At 39.4% G+C, this 21,549-nt stretch overlaps 1 protein-coding gene across 1 annotated transcript; it reads right to left on the reverse strand.

Moving 5' to 3' along the window:
• Window positions 1–7,450: 7,450 nt before the first annotated feature.
• Window positions 7,451–20,249, reverse strand: LOC134862378 (sodium- and chloride-dependent transporter XTRP3-like). Its single transcript, XM_063880276.1, has 11 exons — window positions 20,023–20,249; window positions 16,356–16,496; window positions 14,715–14,806; window positions 14,361–14,588; window positions 14,104–14,214; window positions 13,225–13,466; window positions 12,059–12,221; window positions 11,051–11,252; window positions 10,333–10,492; window positions 10,065–10,230; window positions 7,451–9,243 (listed from the first exon to the last, which is right to left on the reverse strand). Exons 1-11 carry the CDS (start codon window positions 20,144–20,146, stop codon window positions 9,040–9,042), a joined length of 1,833 nt encoding a protein of 610 aa, XP_063736346.1. The 5' UTR covers window positions 20,147–20,249; the 3' UTR covers window positions 7,451–9,039.
• Between the last annotated feature and the right edge of the window lie 1,300 nt (window positions 20,250–21,549).

Consider the following 21,549-nt stretch of genomic DNA (forward strand, 5'->3'; position numbering starts at 1 on the left):
CTCCCGCGATCAGTGGTCGCCTGTTGAATGTTTAAATCCGGACGCTCGGGTCCCAAGTCTTTCAATTTCTTCTTTTCGACATCTGATAGTCGATGAAACGGTGTTTTAAGTAGAGCTTGCACGGAGTTCTCAGCCATCGATGTCGCCATATTCACTCAATCTAAGTTTCAGCTAGCTACGGTGCTGCTCTTTACGCTTGTGGTTAGGGAATGATAACGATGCTGATTCGCCGAAATAGTCCAATCGCGTATCTAAGAATGTCACATTGAACTAAGAAACAATGCCATTGGCTGTGGGCGCAAATCTTTGCGCCCACAGCCAATGGCATTGTTTCTTAGTTCAATGTGACATTCTTAGAAATCTTTGCGCCCACAGATCTAAGTTTCATCCCCCAATGAAAAGCTATCCTTGCTAAAATGACTGAGAAAAGTATAAGCTATCCTATAGACTCCCATGTTATCGGCGCCCACGGACGGTAGCCGACCTGCCTATTCTCAGAAAAGGCGAATGGCAATATATTATGTCCGGACACATTTTAGCGGTTTCTTGACAGTGGTCTCCCATACACATTTAACCCATAAACACGGTACATTTCTTATTTCAATTATGTTGTATATATAACGTTTTTTAACTCAAAAAGTCAGGGTGGGCGGCGCCCAAGCGCCCACTATTGACGCACCGCCACTGAATATGATGCTTTATAAGTGCACTCATTTAATATTAAAGTAGACGCTCACAGATAAAACTATACAAATAAGTGATGCCTCTGTGATGCACTGTCAATTTAAAATGAAATGATCAAAGATAGGTATGGCATAACCTGTTGTGAGAGACATGAAGGTGACATAAATCATTTGAAATGGTTTTAAAACTGATTTTTGACATATATCAGACCAGAGGTGGGACCAAGTCACTGTTTGGCAAGTCCCAAGTAAGTCCCAAGTCTCAGCAGTCAAGTCCAAGTCAAGTCCCAAGTAAAGACAGAGAAGGGCAAGTCGAGTCCAAGTCCAAGTAACACCAAAGCCAAGTCGAGTCCAAGTCCAAGTCCCAAGCTTCTTCGAGTCCTGAACAAGTCATCATGTACTCTTCACTTAATAATGCCATTATCAGACTAACGATCACACAATTTCAACATATCAACCTAATCTTCAGTATTTTTTTATACATACAGATTAAACTATGCATATATTTTATATACAGTGGTATGCAAAAGTTTGGGCACCCCTCTGAGATTTCATGACAATTTGCTTTTCCTTTATAATAGAAGATCACAGCAACAACATTTGTTTTCCTACAAAGATGTAGACGTTTTAGTGTTTTCCAGACCAAAATTCTTAGGGTAGCATTACATAGTTTTATTATAATAAAATAAAATGCAAAAAATGGGATGTGCAAAAGTTTGGGCACCCTTATAAATAGCATTCATTTCAACACCTGTACGGATTTATAGCTGACAGGTTGCTGCACAAAATTGCTTTGATTAGCTCATTAGACCTTCAATTACAAAGACAGGTGGAACCAATCATGAAAAAGGCTATTTAACATAGGTAATAGCTGGCTGTGCCTGGCCTAGGTTCTTTCTTACGGAGTGGCAAGATGGGGACCTCAAAACAACTCTCCACTGACCTGAAAGCTAAGATAATCCAACATTATAAATTAGGAGAAGGGTACAAAAAATTATCTGACAGGTTTAAACTGTCTGTCTCCACAGTCAGAAACGTAGTTGTGAAATGGAAGGCCACAGGAACAGTCCGTGTGAAGGAAAGATGTGGTAGGCCGACAAAAATAGGGGAAAGGCACAGGCGAAGGATGGTGAAAATGGTCACAGAGAAGCCACAGACCACCTCCAGAGAACTACAACAACATCTGGCTGCTGATGGTGTAGTTGTTCACCGTTCCACAATCCAGCGTACTTTGCACCAGGAAGAGCTCATTGGAAGGGTGATGTGCAAAAAGCCTTTCCTGAGTGTTAATCACAAGAAGAGTCGCATGAGGTATGCAAAAGCACATCTGGACAAGCCAGAAGCATTTTGGAACAAAATACTGTGGTCAGATGAGACCAAGATTGAGTTATTTGGTCATAACATGAACAGGTATGCATGGCGAAAAAAACACACTGCATTCAATGAAAAGAACTTGTTGCCCACTGTAAAATTTGGTGGAGGATCTATCATGTTATGGGGCTGTGTGGCTAGCACAGGTACTGGAAAACTTGTTAAAGTTGAGGGCCACATGAATTCCTTACAGTACCAGGAGATTCTTGACAAGAATGTTCTAGAGTCAGTCACAAAGTTGAAGCTACGCCGGGGTTGGATTTTTCAGCAGGACAATGATCCTAAGCACCGATCAAAATCCACCAAGGAATTCATGCAGAAGCACAGGTACAATGTTCTGGAATGGCCATCCCAGTCCCCAGACCTTAACATCATTGAAAATGTATGGATTTATTTGAAGAAGGCTGTCCATGCACGGAGGCCAAGAAACCTGACTGAACTGGAGACGTTTTGTGTGGAAGAATGGGCCAAAATACCACCTGCCAGGCTTAAGGGACTTGTCTGTGGCTACAGGAGGCGTCTACAGGCCGTTATTGCAGCAAAAGGAGGCAATACTAAATATTAATGGAATTATTTCTTAGGGGTGCCCAAATTTATGCACATGCCTATTTTTGTTTGAATGCACATAAACATGTTTCTGTTTGACCAATAAAAGTTATTTCACTACTGAGATGTTTCTGTTACCATAAGGTATAACATATGTTAAAATGAAGTTGCTGCTTCAAAAGCTCAGCAAGTGACAAACTGATGCAGTGGTTTTCCTAAGGGGTGCCCAAACTTTTGCATACCACTGTATCTGTATATACGCATGCGCCCAAAGACCTTCAAAGTATTGTGTGTGAATGGTGGGTTAGAAATGTATGAGCACGGAAGGCACCACTGTCATCCTAAAGTTGGTAAAGCGCCTTGACTAGTGAGGCATGGACTGTGTGGATGCATGTAACTGGCATTGATGCTTCAGTGGATGCCAGTTACAGTAGGTCAACATTTTGCTTAAATCACAAAGAAACCTAATATTTCAATAAAACAATGTTTAATCTGCATAACAATTAAGCAGCATGACTACACACAATGAAAGGTGCTGGGGGTAGGCGCTTGAGAGACAGACAGACAGAGAGAGAGACAGAGTACACCTCCCTAATCTTAGTTATTTGTGTACATACCTGCAAACTCAGAAGGGCTGAAAAAGGTGACAAACTAAACCGTTGTAGGGGGGTCTGGGGGGTCTGGGGGGTCTGGGGGGTCTGGGGGCATCCCCCCCCCCCCCCCAGCCTTTGTACACGTTGCCTAGCAACGTCGCACATGCGCATTATATCCTGCTCCGCTCCGAGTTATAGTAGTAGGCTATTCATGGGAAACGCATGAACAGCACGTTAAGATCTCGGCCAAGTCGTAATTAAAAGCAGTTGTTCATTAGGCTATTTAAGTTAAGCGGCGGTAACGCCAGTGTTAAACAAGGTGTTAAACACGCAAATGCCGGTTGGTGTGCGTACGGTACTGAGTGTTTATCGGTCCACAGCCGTAATGAACGTGTCGCATTGGTCCATATGTAATGCGCACGTTCTGTTGTTCCCATTGGCATAGAGCTATTGAACATTAATTTTAACAAAGGATACGGATAACATATCGCCCACGGCAGTTTTGTCATTGTATGTATAGCCTATATTTGTATTACGCTATCATCATTCAACATGTAGAATGAACGTGTTATCTATAGAGTCGATTTACATAGATAATTCACAACCATGAACCTAATCTGGATCTTAAACCTGCCAATTGCAACTGAGAGAGACGCAGACCAGACGGACAGCTCTCGACTAGGCTTCCCTTCCGTGGCACAATTGCATCTTTTCCGTAGATGAAATCCGGGGAAATCGTAAATATTAATGAGGGGAAACCCGGGGATTATCCAATCACGCTGGTTAGGTCCCTGATCCAATCCAAAAAGGCCAAAATCCACCACATGATTGCATTGCTCGCACTTGCCTGCCGGCTCTCTCACTTTGCGGTCTTTGGGGCTTCGCAGGTTCGCATTGCAGGGAAGGATGTCCATGATCAGGAAATTTAGCTTTTGACTCGAGGCATGTCAAGTCATTACAAGTAAAAGAGGCAAAGTCCGAGTCAAGTCTCGAGTTAATAGTATTCAAGTCCAAGTCGAGTCGCAAGTCATGCCGAATTTGATCAAGTCAAGTCTGAAGTCATTAAAATCATGACTCGAGTCTGACTCGAGTCCAAGTCATGTGACTCGAGTCCACATGTCTGTATCAGACTATGTTGTGATCCTATGATCTTAACTTCAGTAAAAAAGGTTTTCTCTCACCTTTTTTTTTAATGTAAATGAAATGTATTAACCATATATTTATGCACTCACCTCTTTACTGTTAAATGTCTCCATGGTGGGACGAATAAAGGATGTCTAATTCTGAGGGTAACACTTAAGAAACAATCCTCCATGTCCCTTTAGTAGCCTGTTACGTAATGTTATAAAAGGTTTATCCACATCCTTGTAGGCTGTAAAGTTTCTGCTCCATCCCTGAAAACAGTGTCTTTGTCAGTTTCTGTTAGCTATATGGCTTTAACAATTGTGTTATTTATCAGATTGGCTGGAATAATGACAACAGTTCTTTGAACAGCCTTGGTCTTACAGTACAGTTTCCTTGTAGCTTCCGCCAGACTTCCTGAATCCAACAAAAGAAACCAAGAGTTTTTGATGCCAAATTACCTCCATGCCAGGCTGTCTGTAAACCCAGCCGGTTGTCCATCAGCCTGCCTTTCAGTTCGCCAGCCTTCAGCCTGTCACACTCCAGCCCAGCTGCCAAAAGACCCAGAATCTCTGCAGCTTCACGCCCAACTCTAGGCCTGTGCCAGCCCCTGCCCTGTGGGTAAGTGTCAAGCCATTCTTCAGTCTGTCCCTTGTTTCCTCTTTGTCCTTGTACATACATTTTATAAATGTCCCAACATTATTTTTACAAGGTCTCAGTTGTTTTTTGTTGTTGATTGCTGCTACTCATTTTTTGGCCATGGTTTTGTACTTTTCTGTCTTTATTTTAACTTTATTACTATTTTAATTTTTGAATATTATTTGTTTATCATTGCTTGTCTTTTTCACCTGCTATGCTACTTTCGCAGTAACACTGTAAATGTCCCCGCTGTGGGACTAATAAAGGAATTTCCATTTTGTTTTCAGATGGCAGTTCGGTCAACTCCTGCTCCAGGTTCCCAGGTGGTTCAACCAACACTTCCACCTTCAAGGTTTCAAGGTTTCAAGGTTTTATTTGTCATATGCACAGCAGATACAGCGTATATGTTGGCAATGAAAATCTTATGTCGCGTGCTCCTCCAACAACTCAACATGCATGGTGCAAATAAGATAAATAAAATAGTGCAAAAAGAGAGAAGAATATTTACAGTAACAACAATAAAGATTTGAGGATGTGAAATATATACATATGTGGAATACATTGAAAGTATTTAAATACTTTACACTGTTGAATGAGGAGGTATGGACAGATGCATATATTATGTATAGCAGATGTATATGGCAGATATGTACAATATATAGATATGTGTACTATAAACAGATATGTATGGCAGATATGTATAATATATAGATATATATATATGTATGTGTGTACTATAAACAGATGTGAGTAGACATTCACACAGCTCAGGAGTTCAGTAGTCTTATAGCCTGTGGTATAAAACTGTCTCTGAGTCTGGTGGTCTTGGTCCGGATGCTGCGGTACCGTCTGCCAGACGGCAGCAGACAGAACAGATTGTTGCTGGGGTGATGGGGGTCCTTTAATATCCTACCGGCCTTCTTCCTACACCGCTGGGTGTAGAGGTCCTCCATGGATGGCAGCTCCGTCCTGGTGATGTGCTGAGCAGTTTTCACCACCCTCTGTAGAGTCTTACGGTTGAGGGCGGTGCAACTGCCATACCAGGCGGTGATGCAGCCAGTCAGGATACTCTCGATGGTGCACCTGTAGAAGTTGCAGAGTATCCTGGAGTCCATGTTGAACTTCCGCAGCCTGCGGAGGAAGAAGAGCCGCTGTCGAGCCGTCTTGGATATGACCCTGGTGTGATGTGTCCATGTCAGGTCCTCACTGATGTTTACCCCGAGGAACCTGAAGCTGCTGACTCTCTCCACAGGAGTCCCGTCGATGGTGATGGGTGTGTGTGCCTCTCTCTGCCTCTTCCTGTAGTCCACAATCAGCTCCTTTGTTTTGCTGACGTTGAGATGGAGGTTGTTGTCCTGGCACCAAGATGTCAGGGCTCTGACCTCCTCTCTGTACGCCGTCTCGTCGCCATCTGTGATCAGGCCGATGACGGTCGTGTCGTCAGCAAACTTGATGATGGTGTTGGAGCTGTGTGTGGCCACGCAGTCGTGCGTGAACAGGGAGTTGAGGAGAGGGCTGAGCACACAACCCTGAGGGGCTCCGGTGTTGAGGGTCAAGGTGGAGGATGTGATGTAAAAAACAACCAACAAAGTAAAACAATAAAAACACTAAGATGTGGAGTTGTTGAGGAGCTCGAGACACGGCAGCCATCCTCGGCACCATCTTGCTCATCACAGGTTCTAGGTAAGCAGTCTCTGCCTGAGGTCTTTTGCTTGGCTCGGGACTAGCCCCCTATTCTTAAATTCCATGGTCAATTGTCGCCCTGACCCATTTCTGGCTCATTGTTTTGTGTTAGTTGTGTTTGTTGTGCCCTTGTGATTTTACCTGCCACATCCTTGTTATCTCTTTGTCCGCCAATCCTACTGTTTTCCAGCTCCAGCTTTGTGGTGGGTAGTATTAGTTTAAGTGTTTCATCATCATCACCTTATGCATTTTTGGCACTAGGGCGCTTCCAAATTGTCATATTATACAAAGGTTTTAAGCTTTTGAATGAACTGTTATTAAGTCATAACAGAAAAATACATAAAGTAACATTTATTTCTGCATATACAGGGATGTTTGGAGCTGTGAGGAGCTTCTGGCTGTATAAGACTACCTAGTCTGCTTTTTTAAAAAAAGGCTTCAACAATGTTTTTATAATGAGTCTCACTCCCTGAAAGGTGGATACAGGTCCACAAATCTAACCCTTGGGTATTAAATTATAATTCCAATTTTAATTACTAGAGCCACACATTTAGAGATAGCTAGCTAGGTAGCTAACATTTGCTAGCCAGCCTTTTAGATAGGTAGCTAAGGTAAGCTAGCTTACGAGGTAAATACAAAGCAGACGTTAGCTAGCTTGATTTACAGACACATTGATAGACATATTAACATACAACAACTTAAAACACAACTTACTACCAAAGAAAGATTAAACTAAAATAAAACTAAACCAAACAATAAGCTATGGTGAAGGAACACACAAACATAAACACACAAGGACTATATCTCCATTATTACAATTGACATTTTTATTTAATACAAAAAAAAGATCCCCATTCACTATGCATGACAATAAAAAGATAGCAAAATGATCATATACCAAATGAGATGTTATTGACACATAAATCTAGTTTTTAAGGGAAGTTCATTCTCTGTGGTAGTTACTCATTTACCTATTGGTACAGAACCAAATCACATAATGGAGTATTCCTATCATTAACTCATAACATCACACAACTATCTACAGTATGTACACATCTCACACATTTGAAGGCTAAAAGACAAAATAAAAATGATATATTGACAATTGACTTCATGAAGATGCCAGTCCTTTCACAACAGATATAAAACTAGTTCTAATAAAAAACGTGATATAAAGGAAACATACATCATTTGTACAACCGTCTTACCTAAGAACACATAATAACATAATTAGCTTAAAGGAAACAATACCCGCTATTATGACATACCTCTGCTATGAAAGTTCTACACTTTATTATTGAGTCTAACATATTGTTTTTCTTCAAACTAGTTGTGTGATGTTTGTGCAGTTAGTTTCCAACCCTACATTAAGTTTTTTAAAAGGACATATTCTGCTGATTTTCAGGTTCATATTTGCATTTTGTGCCTCTCCTGTGACATGTCTCCATGCTTTAATGTTCAAAAAGCTCTTTATTGTTCTCATACTGCCTGTGCTGCAGCTCCTCTTCTCACCCTCTGTCTGAAACCAGAGCCCAGCCTGCTGTGATTGGTTAGCTGGCTGGCTCTGTTGCTATTGGTCAAACACTTGAAGATCTCCTGCCCCTGAGCCTACTACCTACAATGTGTTGGAGCATTAGCCAATAGAAGCGCAATTGTTACATAGTGATGTAATTTTGTCTCAGGCAGGAGGGGTAGTCTATTTGTAGAGAAACAACCTCAAGAGGGAACTCGGGGATTTTAGCCTTTGCAGACCATTTACATGCATAAAAACCTAAATAACACACTACAGGAAAGGAAAAAAAAACATAACCCAAAGCATAATAGGGCCCCTTTAACCTTGAATCTTTTGGAATAAAAAGTTATGTTTTTGACGGCTCCATTTCCCCTGGTTCAAAATAGTCATTTAAAAAATAAATAATCCTGAAACAGAGGAAGTTGCCTGAACCACGTCTATTCGTAATGCTGCATCTTCTCTAATCCTTTTGCTGTACTAACACCTTATTTGTGATTTTGCATCTCTTCAAATAAACCTGATTTGACCCTAAACTAGCCTACTCCATTAATAAGGGAAATTAATATTAAGGCTGGCTATGAACTAACGTGAACTATGACTATGAAACATCACAATACGATACTGACTAGCTCAATCACTACATATCATAACTCACTGAATACGCTACATGACTTTATACGTTCATAATTTTTTTGACAGTTTAGTAAACTTGCATTTATTTGCATTACAACTGCGTTTTTTTTTTTGTTTGCTCTAAATGTTAAGCAAAAGAAAACGTTATCTACAATTACACCATGTTGCATAGTTGCACTTGACAGTATGAAGAGTATGGATTGGATCGGAAGTCTGACTTTCAATAATAAATCCACCTTAAAATACCTTACAGCATTCAATTAGGCATCGTTGCTGTGTTCAGCTGAAGGACTGTAGATACTGTGCTGACAGCACGCTTCCTCTGGTGAAGGTTTCCATGTTTCCTCTTCCTGCAGAACACATACAGAGCTGTGAGGGGAACACAGCTGACGGACGACACTAGCAGCAGCCCAATGAACACTTGACCAAAGACAGGATAGTCCGTCACCACCGATTTACCCTGGAAAATAACAGAAACGCTTAACTTTATCTTCAGGTGTTAAGCATTCCTCTGGAATTTTAACAGAACATCAAATAATCAGCATTAAGCAGTTTGTTGAGACCATTTTAAAATTGAAAAATCACCTAATTTCTGAAAGAAAAATTAATTAAAAAATTGTAAAAATGTTTGAATCCCTTTCAAAAATGTGAACAGTTTGAAAAAAATGACATACAATTTTAAACCCTTTAAGAAAAGTTGTAGATTTTCTTTTGTGTTAATTACAATTTACAAACAATAAATAAAAATCGTTCTTTCTGGAAAATTGCTTAAATTTTGAAGAATTAACACATTAACACCTCATTACTGAAAAACAGAAATGTTAAAGTTCAAATATAACGTGCTACTGTGTTTCTACCACAGATCAAAAATAAGATTTTAATAAATATGCTTAATTTCAGGTCATGTGTAAATTCTTATACATGAAGATTCAAGATTTTTTTACATTGTCGAAGTTGGTTAGGATGGGATTTTATCACAGGTCTACATATTTGACCTGCGAACAAACTGTTGAACACAAAACTACACAAAATAAAAACTAAGTCACAATGTCCTGTCTTTGAACTGAAGGCTAAAGTTGTGTCACAGGGTGCGGAAGAATAAATGCTGCATGAGTAAGACCTGCCCTTGATTCTAATGACCAGATTCCAAAGCTTTTTTTAAACAATTATCTATTTAGAATCTAAATCTTTACAACCCTAGTGGATACTTTTCAAGAAGACTTCCCCCCCACCAAACCAACAACCTTTGATAAATTATGAGAAAGGATGCATGTGCCTCACCAGCTCTTTGTTCCATGCTTGGTAGGTGGGTGTCCCTCCTCTGATGTAGTTTACGATGTAGACAACGAAGAGAGTGATAAGAAGAACGGGACTGATTCCTGCCCACATGATCTTCCAGTACCAGTTGGGACGATGACCGATCATGTCTTCTATGTCTTTCTCAAACCTTAAATGAGAAGATAACGTTTTCAAATCTAGTTGAGCCTTAACAACAGCTGAACTGAAGGCATACATAATTGTGAGCACTACGTCACAAAACAACACACACCTTTTAATACCGTAGATGTAACTGACAGCTATGACCTCAATGAGGACGATGAAGAGCAGGGAGAAATTGGCTCCATAGTCGTTGAACATGGTGAACCAGTAATTCCCTGACGTGGTGGTGAAACCCAGGCCAAGCAGCAGACAAAACACGCACACCAAACCTGCGAGCAAAACACAGCACTGATACTTAAGCATTTCCAATTTAACATTTGCTGTCTTCTACAGTTTACAGGAATTGATGTAAGAGGGGAGCAGAGATGAAAGCTAGGTGTATTCCACTTTTTTTCAGATTGTTGAGGCTCTTCTTTTTATATTGTGCTCTAAATGCCCTGAAAAATAAGTTGAAATGCCTGCAAGAGTAAGGCAACTCAGACCAGCATATCAACACTTTAGATGACATTGTTGTTATTACTGCGCACTCAACAAGTTTAATGAGCAGGTGTCTTGCCCTTGGTTCTAGCACTCAGGCCACATACAGATGAATATATATATATATTATATGTATATATATATGTAGGGCATTGGAACTGTGTGCATTTGAGGCCATCACAGGCATTGAAATCTATTAGCTTTCACTGGTCACCTTTCAAAAGATCTGAGGACTTGCTCTTCCACTGAAAAGCACCAATAATGAAACAGCTTATTGGGACTATATAAACCACAAGCAGAGGAATATTATGGCTTAGGTCGTCCACCTGTTCCATCGGCCTGGATCTTACCGTTGAGTAGTTCGTCGCTCAAGTGAGACAGGATCTTGAAGTCTCGCAGCGGGGTGATGATGGCGGTGACGTTGCCTAGCATGCTGCCCATTCCCAACAGCAGCAGCATGAAGAAGTACAGCACTGACCACAGCTGAGGCAACGGCATATTCTTAATGGCCTCACTGTACACAATGAAGGCCAGCCCTGTCCCCTCCACTGCCTGGAACAGAGGAAAGAGGGAGAACAAGTGTTTATTTCTAGACTGGAAGATCACGTGACAAGGTCTTGAGGGACACATCAGCTTTTTGGCTGCATAACATACCAGTCTGGTATCTTGTTGCAACGTCTCAACTGCAAATAAGAGCTCTACATGACTCTTAGTTTCTTATTTCAGATTGCTACAACATGCTATGGCTAGTGGATGGATGGAAATGCCTTTTCCATAGAAGATGGTTAAGGTTTGTTCCTGTCTAGCTTAACATGGAAACACTTTATTAATAACAAATATTTTGATTGAATTCATTAATTTTTTTATTACTTTCGGCAAATTCAAAGACATTGGTTACAACCACTGTCTGCTCCGTCTCAAAGTCCGACTGACAAAATAAATTCACCACAGAAATTATATAACATGATCATAAAATGTTTTGCAGTTGGTTGCAATTCACCCATTGTAAAATAATAAATTGTCCAATAATCCATGTGGCAATTTATTAAACACTAACACGTTAATTGTGGCAGTACAGCTAGCATATGAATTAAAAACATTATTTTGCTTTGTGTCTTATTTTTGCTGATTTAGCGACCACAACAGCCACACAATCCTTTTGTGTTTTTCGTCCCTGGAATTTTTAAATCACTGAAATATGAGCTTATAATACGGGTAGATTTCCTCCTCACTATTGTGGATTGCACGGTTTATATGTATTTCTTTAAAAATATTTAAGTATCTCTTACAAATCATGTGAACCAATCACATTGTCATCATGTAAATAATTATACATATTGAAATGATGAGGAACATACAGTGTCTAGTTCACTCTCCAGGTTACAGTTTTCCAGTTGGTTGGCGATTTCAGCGAACTGCAGTGGATATGTTGTGTTCAGCTTCTCAATCCAGTCAAAGACCTGGTCCATGCTCATGCTGTCCTCCGCTAGATCAAAAGTATTCAGCAGCAGTAAGCGTGTCCTGCAAGAGGAAAATAAAGTTATGTTACCTGAAAGTAAAACATTTTTAACCTGTGCTTCATTATTTAGCTTGAGTATTTAGCTACCTTTAGCTTAGCACTTTTGACGTAACTCATACGACCGTGATGTAGTTTGTTTATAGCACAACACTAGCTATTTGGAACAGATTTTATTCTGTGAAATATTCCAAAATACAATGTAAAAGCGAGCTGTGCTTTTTGTCAAGAGACCTATAGCAATGCTAACTTCCAGGGTGGCCTACAAGTATACGTCACCACTGCACCACTCTGTTGTCACTTTTACCATGTTAGCTTGCTGATGTTAGCATTTATTTCAATGTACAATTTTGTTGGCCAACCTGGAATTTAGCACAACAATGGCTCTCAGCAAAAATCAATGGGATATTTTTATTGGATTTTGGATTACAGCAGAAGATCAGATGTATATGATATTTATCCTACATGTTTTGTTAAACAGCATAAGCGCCACATATTCACACCACTGATATCATTTAGTAACTATAAGAGTATAAAGGTAAATGGCAGAAGTAAATAGCTAATGTTGAAGTTAGAACTACACTTAGGTCACATGGCTTTTCTATGTGACTTACTCCAAAGTGGCAGAGAAAATAATTGTGTTTGTTTTGTCCATGTTCAGTCTTAATATCATCATATCCCTGAACGAGGTCGAGGGTGGGGTTTAAACATTGAGGGGGTTGATGTATTTTCTGTTGAACCCAAACAATTCTAATAATAAGACAGACACAGCACAAGGGCTATTAACGTCACCATGGAAATTAAAGTCACTTACAATAATTACTTACTCTGTTTTAAGGATTACATCTGATAAAAACTGTTTAAATTAAGATAATAATTCAGTGTTCGGAAGAGTAGCATATAGGACGGACCATTGCAGTGTACACATACACAGAGGATCTGTATTCTGTTTAAATCACAAATGTCTAAGGTTGCACTACCCTGAAGTCCTTAGCACAACTCACACACCTCTCCAGGCAGTTCTCGTAGTTGACGGTGGCCTTGAATCCATAGATGGCAAAGGTGACGATGCTGGCAAAGATGGAGGTTGAACAGTTGATCAAGGAAACAATGATGGCTTGGCGCTCAAAGTTGTTGTTGTAATGGTTGTAGCTGGAAAAAGCTATGAGCGTCCCAAAACCCAGACCAAGTGAGAAAAAGATCTGAGTGGCGGCATTGATCCATGTAGTAGGGTCGAGAAGCTGTTCGAGCTGAAGCAAGACAAACGCAATGTGGGCACAGGTTTAGACACACATAGAACACATGCATGAACACTAAAACTGAAAAAGCACACAAAAGACTACACATTACAAATTTAAGATTTTCATTTTTAATCATTTGTAAAATTGTTGTACCCTTGAATATCTGCTAGCAATTATTTTCCCTTTATTTTAGATTTAGTTAATATTATTACTTTAAGAATAATTGAATGCAGAGGCAATAATGTAATAATAACAATAACATAATAGAGGGTAGATATATTGATAAAGTCTTAAATGAACCACGGGCCGTTTGAGGGCAACCACAAGGCTAATGTGGGGGACAGAAGCCTATTTCATCTGATTCCTTCCAGAAACAGGCAGTTCAGAGGCAGGCATGGTCGGCAACAGCAATTCAATCCGGAGCAAAGTGCTGGCGAGTCTTGGCTTAGTAGAAAAGGACATTCTGGCAATGACTGGCTTAAAAAACAGCCAGATTGGGGATGAGATGCAGCTGGGAACTCAGGTGAGCTGTTGTGGTTGGAGTGGCTGGCTAATGGGGTGAGGTGGATGCGGGGCGAGTGGAAAAGTACTGAGGGGCAGCAGGTAAAGTGAAAAGCAGACTTCCATCTTTCTAACATAACCTTACCTTTGGTGTGAACATGTATTTGACACCATTGATGGCCCCGTGAAGAGTCATGCCACGTATCAGGTAGATGAAGAGGACCACGTATGGAAATACGGATGTGAAGTACACCACCTACAGAAGGAACAAAGTTAACTACAGGGTTTAAAATAGGGAAGTGACTGTGAATGGGCTGGAATGTTGGAGAAGTCTGGTCAAAACCATGGACAATGAAGAATGCCTATCACTGTTTGTGTTTGAGCGACTTAGAGCGCACTCACCTTTCCAGTTGACTTTACTCCTCGGACAATGAACAGGTAGGTTAGAATCCAGGCAAGCACAAGGCACATTGCCTGGCCTGTACTAACGCCTCCGTGCTCTTCAATAGACGGAGAGATGTTCAGTGTTTCCCTGTAGAAGAAGTACTGCGTAGGTGTAGCAATTTCACACTCCTCTAGTGGTCCTGTCTGGTTAGAGTTAATGGGGCAAACTGCCCAAGGAAGGACGGACTGAAATAGGTGTAAACATAGAACAATATTAGTGTAATACTTTACTGTCCAAACAGATCAAACATTATGTCTTTTGATAGTATCATTCACTGAAAAATGACAGTAGTTAGTAATTTAGCACCTCACTTGAAATGAATGAAAGAGGTACCAGAAACTCCATGCATTGATGATGTTGTAATAGAGACACAGATACAGGGATGTCACAACACTGGCAAGACCTAAAACAAGAGAGTAATACAAACACTATTAAAAAAGCTGTATCATTAAACATTTCAAAAACAATGAGTTTCCATTTAAATATGTAATAACCCATTTAACCTAATTCTAAATCTGCTTATCCATGAGAGTCGACAAGGAGTCTAAGGGCCCTTTCAAAGTCTACGCAAGCTACGCGGGCGCAGTTGGCGTTCCATAGTAAACGCAAGGTCCACGCGCGTATTTTTACAGAACGCGCGTCAGTTGCTGCGCTGTGCCTTGTCAGACGCCATACACCGCTCATCCAACAGGGGGTAGCAGATTCTCCGATGACTTGTCTGTCTGGTAGAAAAAAGAAAAATGGCTAGGGTTAGGGAGGAGTGCCTCATTTTGCTTCTCCTGAATCGCGGCAGCTTGATGTACTCAGCAAGCCAATCGGGACGGGAAAGTATTGCGGGGTAGCCGAAACTCAGCAGCTCTGGAAAATATTAAGAGTTTTCTCTTGTTTTATTATTTAAAGGTATGTCTTTGAGTTAAATGCTTTTCCTTTTTTTAAATTGTATTCTAGTAGGCCTACTGACCATTTTTCTCTGGGTTAGAATTCAACAAACACTGTAATGGGTGCCATACATGTGGAGATAAAGGTTAAAGCACAATTTTGAGTGGTCTCCTTTTTTCCAGAGCTATATATATATATATATATATATATATATATATATATGAATTAATCAAATAAATCCACTTGATTCCCAATAAGTAATCAGCACAACATTCTCCTTTTGATGTACCATAGTGTTGAAAGTTCGAATCATAAAAGCACATTGCCAAGATATGGCATAGGATGCAAAACGCTTAATAAGCACAGTAACTTCATGATGGATTGGTTGGTCATAATCAGTTGTTTCTGTAGACTGCTGAATGATAACATCACTTTGAATGTTGCGACTATAAAGAACTGTGGAACGGCCTTATCTTCCTTCATTTTGTAAAGGATGGTCCGCTGTAACGCATGCTAAAGGAGATAACAAGGAAACATTAAAGATCCTATCTTTACCATCTGGAGATGCAAACAGTTCTTATCATAGCTGCCACTTAAATACTTCTGTGTCATATCACTCCTTTAGGAACTCTCCAAGCGAAGTCTTTGCAACAATGCCCTTTGCTGCAGGTAATTCCTTCCATTTCAGCCTTCACGCCCCCTTTTTTTTTGGACTGCACTATCCGATTTATAAAAATATAAACCCGATTGAGTCGAAGTTATCTGACATAGAAACTAAGTCCCATGAGATGGGCCTCAAAGAGTCAAGAGCTTCCTGAGTTTTGGTTTGTCCAACAGGGTTGAAAACATATTGGAACACATTGAAACCCTTACAACTACTACATTGTCATTTCACTGACAATATGAAATGAGACGGAGAGGAATTTGAAAGTGTCCTACTTTTACACCATGTACTCCATATCTCTAGCCTTGTAAAATCCAACAAGCAGTTTTCCTTTCTGGTTTTGCTCTCCCATCACTACTTAACCTGGATACAGCGAATATTCAGTACAGTACAGTCAGTTAGCACTTACCCACTCCTCCTAAGTAAGGGCTGATGGCAGTCCATGCCCCGATGCTACCCAAACTCATCTTCTGACCAATGGCAAGCTCCATGTAGAATAATGGAATACCCTCCAGAACCAGCATGATGAAATAAGGAATCAAGAACCCCCCTGAAGGTGGAAAATGAGTATAAAAGTAAAAGACAAGTCCAAGAAAACATCAAGCTCCAAAAACTGAACATGCGAAGAATTGCTGCTAGTAAAGGGGTACTTTTCTAAACAGGAAATATGGATATTTGACCCACAGGTATAAAACCAGTAGAGTGTCCGATCTCCAGCCCCAGCATGTCTTATTTTCCTTGGGCATGATATCGAATGGTATGTGAACATGTGAAAATATGACTGTTGCTATGAATAGCTGACATTTTGCATCATATGTAAAATAATGGCTCTGTATTAACGTGTGTGAATCCTGACTTTAATACCAAGTAGTTTTCCATACTTTGTGCCACAAACACAAACAAATACTAAGTTTTGAAACCCTAACATACATTGAGTACAATTTTCCTCACTTATATCAGTTGGTACACTTATTATAGGGTTTGCCTTTAAGAGAAAAATCAATACGTATTTAAAAAGTACTACGTACTATTATTAACTTAAAATTCTCCAGATAAGTGCTTTAAAAGATGTTTAGTCAGTATTCAGCAGGTCAAGTTTACAAGTAGGACAAATATATAATTAATGGAGGACATTCTTTACTTCATAGGGAACTATTAGATATTTATAGAATAGTAGAAGAGTGTAACATCTTTTAAAGGGGCCCTGTGATATTCATGGGAATATAGTGTGCTCTCATTTGATGCTAGCATATTAGTGATGCATAATATTTTTGCACATGGAGAGTGATTAAGCAAGCCTAGTTAATAAACCAAGTAAACATCCAGCAAGTTGAGTCCGTCTGATGAGTCATCCCAGCACGGAAACAATACAGTACTAATTATGCTTTTTGGGGGTTTCCCTTTCCTGTAGTGGGTTATATAGGTTTTTGTGCATGTTAATGGTCTGTAAAGGCTAAAATCAATGTGTTCCCTCCAGAGGGAGTTTCTCTCCAACACAGCCCCCACCCCCCCTGCCTGAAACACCTCCATTAGACTCCTTTGTTTACTCCTGAGACATAGTGATATCACTTTGTAACACTAGCGCTCCTATTGGCTAGTGCTCCAACACATTGTACATGATAGGCTCAGGGGCGGGAGATCTTCAAGTGGTTGGCCAATAACAACAGAGCTAGCCAGTGAACCAATCAGAGCAGACTGGGCTCTGGTTTCAGACAGAGGGTGAAAAGAGGTGCTGCAGCACAGGCAGTATGAGAACAATAAAGAGCTTTTTGAACATTAAAGCATGGAGACATGTCCCAGAATTATGGTTGTTTCCCCCTTTAACTTCCATTGGTTAAGTTAATGTGTGCTTCTTTAAAATTAAAAGCCTGATTTTATAAGCCCTTTTTTTCATAAAAGTTAAAACAAACAAACAAACAAACTCTTGATCTTAGGATTCAGAAATGCATCACATGATGTTGTTTGCCTTTGATTTACTAAATGATATTGACTTCAATTGGTTGGGTTAATGAACACAGCAGGAAACACGGTCGCATGTCTCGTGTTTCCTGCTGTTAACCTGCACTTTAAGGACAGTAATTACAGTAGATGTGCTCATTGCTCAGTGATCCATGCAAAGCACCAATAAAGACATAACAATTGTCCCATCTGAACACATTGTATCTGCTGTGGATGTTTTGTTCGCAACAATATTTGAGATTCCTTTGTTTTACACATATTGCCGTTTTATCATTCCTGTTCCACATAGGAAAAACAGTATGAAAGCAACTCTTCATGCTCATTAACAGAGAAAACTTTGTACAGTGGGGCACACCAAGAAGAAACAATTAATTGAATGGAGTATATTCAGTGGTGGAAGAACAGATTTTATATTTTAATATCAGAAGTAGAAAATACTATATTGAAAAAATACATTTCCTGCATTTAAATCGTACTAAAGTAAAAATAGAGAAGTATTTGCTTAACCCATAAATGTACATGTACATATTTCAGACGTGAATTCAATTACTGGATTCAGTTTATTGATGCATTAATGTTTTCATAGCAGTTGTTAAATGTGACGCTAATAGAATCAAGTTCTATATTTAGGTTGATTTATATTTTTGTATTGGTTTATAATCTGAATCTGTAAATAATTAAGCTTTCAGATAAATGTAATCTAGTTAAAAGTTAAAACTGGCTTCCATAAAAGTACCATAAAAAGTTAAAAACTTTTTAAAATGTTCTTAAAACCTGAGTAAATGTACTTCTTTACATTCTAACACCGGTCATTTAGTAGATCATTCTACTCTGTGCTAATGTTTGCGTTGTCTTGAATGATATTTAATTGTTTTGGTCCCTTATCATTCCCTTGTGGTGCTCCGGCAGCAGTTAGAGTGTAAAGTCTGTAGATAAGCGGCACACTGTATCAATGTTTACTATTTCCGGTTCGACCCCAGTTTATGACCTGCAATAGGTTTATGGCTAGCTTAAACTTTAGGTAAATTCACCGTATAACATTGCTTTTGACATTTCAAAAACTGCTTGCATGACTCAGACTATAGGCAATAAACCATTGATTTATACGCTCCTTTAAGTACATTTACTCAAGTTATGTTTGAAGTTGTTGTATTTTGATTTGATTTTGTTTTTTGACTTGACTAAAACTTGGTAGCAAATACTGTTCTTTTAAGCAGCTTCATGTCATCAATACTATATTTAAATAAACTAATGAATATTGAGTCAGCTCCACCTTTCAGTTCGTTCAGTTCATTTTGATGCTAGAACTTTAATCATTTTATTTAAGTAACACCATGAATAGGTTTTCTTTTGTAACAAAGTCAATGATCTGAGAAATGTCTTCCACCTCTGATTTTCAGAGTATCTAAGTAGACTTACTCAAGTACTGTACTTAGGTACAATTTTGAGATACTCGTACTTTACTTGAGTATTTCCATGTTACGCTACTTTGTACTTCTACTCCACTACAATTCTGAGGTAAATCATTTACTTTTAATCCACAACATTTATTTAATACCTTTAGTTACTTTATAGATTTGGATTAATGATGTGAAATATATTCAACACTTGAATCAGACTTTAGTTCACCTGGAGTAAATTCAGCAGCTACCCTGCAGTATACAAAGCCATTAAAACTAGCTGCACCTTTACCAGCTTTGAGAACACTTAAATGGTCAATAATTATAATAAAACCCAATCAATGCTTTTAACAGAGTATTCCTACACCCTGGTAATTTTACTCAAGCACAAGATCTGAGTACTTCTCCCACCTCTGCTGATTTTAAAGAAGATGTAAAAGGGTAAAGCCTACAGCATGTACACTAGCACAACCCTGTTAGACTAATATGGCATTCTTACCCAGTCTCACATGAGAATAAAACTTGCTGTGTAATCTACACAGTGTAGTCTATAGGTGCATGAATAAAAAATAAATTAAAAAACCCCGGATCTGCTCAAGCCTTATAACACGCAGTTAGGAGGCAGAGTCCTAGTTAAAAATGAACTAGTCACAACCTAGTGGAAGGCTAACTTATTATCTGAGTAAAGCAGTCCACAGTCGGGAATGAATGACTTACCTCCACCGTGCATTTGGCAGAGGTATGGGAACCTCCACACGTTTCCAAGTCCGACTGCATATGATACACATGCCAAAACAAACTGTATGGGGTTATCCCAGTTGGGCCTCGCTTCGTTTCCCATGTTTGCGTGCTGTAAATAGGTTTGGTGGTCCGGAGTCAATGGAACAATAACAGGTGGATAAGTGTGCGCTGTAGAACAGGCTGCTGACACCGCGCGCGCTGCCGACCTCTATGTGATTGTAATGAGGTTTCTCTCAGGAGGAGGAGCATTTTATTGCGGGGCAAATCTTATTTTTGTGTAATTGCATAACTACTCCTTGAATGAGCCTTTGACTTCAGAGCCCTGTAAGAGCTTCTTGTAGTGGATATGTAGTTGGCGAGTGGTGGAAAATGTATTCAGATTAGTTAAAGTACTAATACAACACTAAAAATACCAGACGTGGGAAGTCACTAAGTACATTTACTCAAGTAGGCTACTGTAGGCTACTTAAGTACACTTTTGAGATACTTGTACTTTACTTCAGTATTTCCATGTTATGCTACTTCACTACACTACAATTCAGAGGTAAATCGTGTACTTTTGCTCCACTACATGTATTTAATCCCTTTAGTAACTTTACAGATTTTGATTCAATGGAAATTTACCAGGACATTAATCCCCCTCCCTCACACACCCGTCCCTCATCCAGCACCAGTCACTTTCTATTCTCCGCTGCTACTGAAAATGTAGTTTGCACAGAGTATTTTTTGCACTAAAGAACTACTTGCACTACCGTCAAACTGTGTTGATTGTGTCTAATATATATATTAGTATATTACTTAGTTTTTTTTTGTATACCCCTTTTTACCCCCCCACTTGTTCTTGTATTTGCACTGTGGGACTGCCAGAAACGGGATTTCAATTTTCTGTATGTATAACACATGTGGAAACTTTGACAATAAAGTGGACTTTGACTTAATGATGGTAAATATAATCTCCCTTAAATCAGACTTTAGTTCACCTGGAGTAAATTCAGCAACTACCCTGCAGTATAAAAAGCCATTCAAACTAGCTGCACCTTTACCAGCTCTGATAACACTTTAATGATCAATAATTATAAAACATATCAGAGATATTATTCTGAAATGGACCAATCAAACAATGACTGCTTTTACTTTTGGTACTCAAACAAGTAGCCTATATGTTGATGCTGATACTTGTGTACTTTTACTTGGATAACATTTTGATTGCAGGACTTTTATTTGTAAGAGAATATTCCTACACTCTGGTACTTCTACTTTTACCCAAATACAAGATCTGAGTACTACGAGTCAATAGGGTAGGAAACGCTGGAGAGCTTGGCGATACACACAAGACAATCTGGCAGAGGACAAGAGAGAGTGAGGAGGTATATACAGTGGGGAGAACAAGTATTTGATACACTGCCGATTTTGCAGGTTTTCCCACTTACAAAGCATGTAAAGGTCTGTAATTTGTATCATAGGAACACTTTAACTGTGAGAGACGGAATCTAAAACAAAAAT

This window comes from Eleginops maclovinus, chromosome 3, assembly GCF_036324505.1.
Source record: "Eleginops maclovinus isolate JMC-PN-2008 ecotype Puerto Natales chromosome 3, JC_Emac_rtc_rv5, whole genome shotgun sequence".
NCBI classification, from domain to species: Eukaryota; Metazoa; Chordata; class Actinopteri; order Perciformes; family Eleginopidae; genus Eleginops; species Eleginops maclovinus.

What these genes read in the sequence shown, in the direction of transcription:
- LOC134862378 (XM_063880276.1), bottom strand. Translation starts at nt 20,146, where the DNA reads ATGGGAAACGAAGCGAGGCCCAACTGGGATAACCCCATACAGTTTGTT. An exon ending in AATACATGTTCACACCAAAG is followed by an intron (nt 13,467 to 14,103) that starts GTAAGGTTATGT and finishes GTCTTGCTTCAG; the next exon opens with CTCGAACAGCTTCTCGACCC. An exon ending in TACGAGAACTGCCTGGAGAG is followed by an intron (nt 12,222 to 13,224) that starts GTGTGTGAGTTG and finishes TTCCTCTTGCAG; the next exon opens with GACACGCTTACTGCTGCTGA.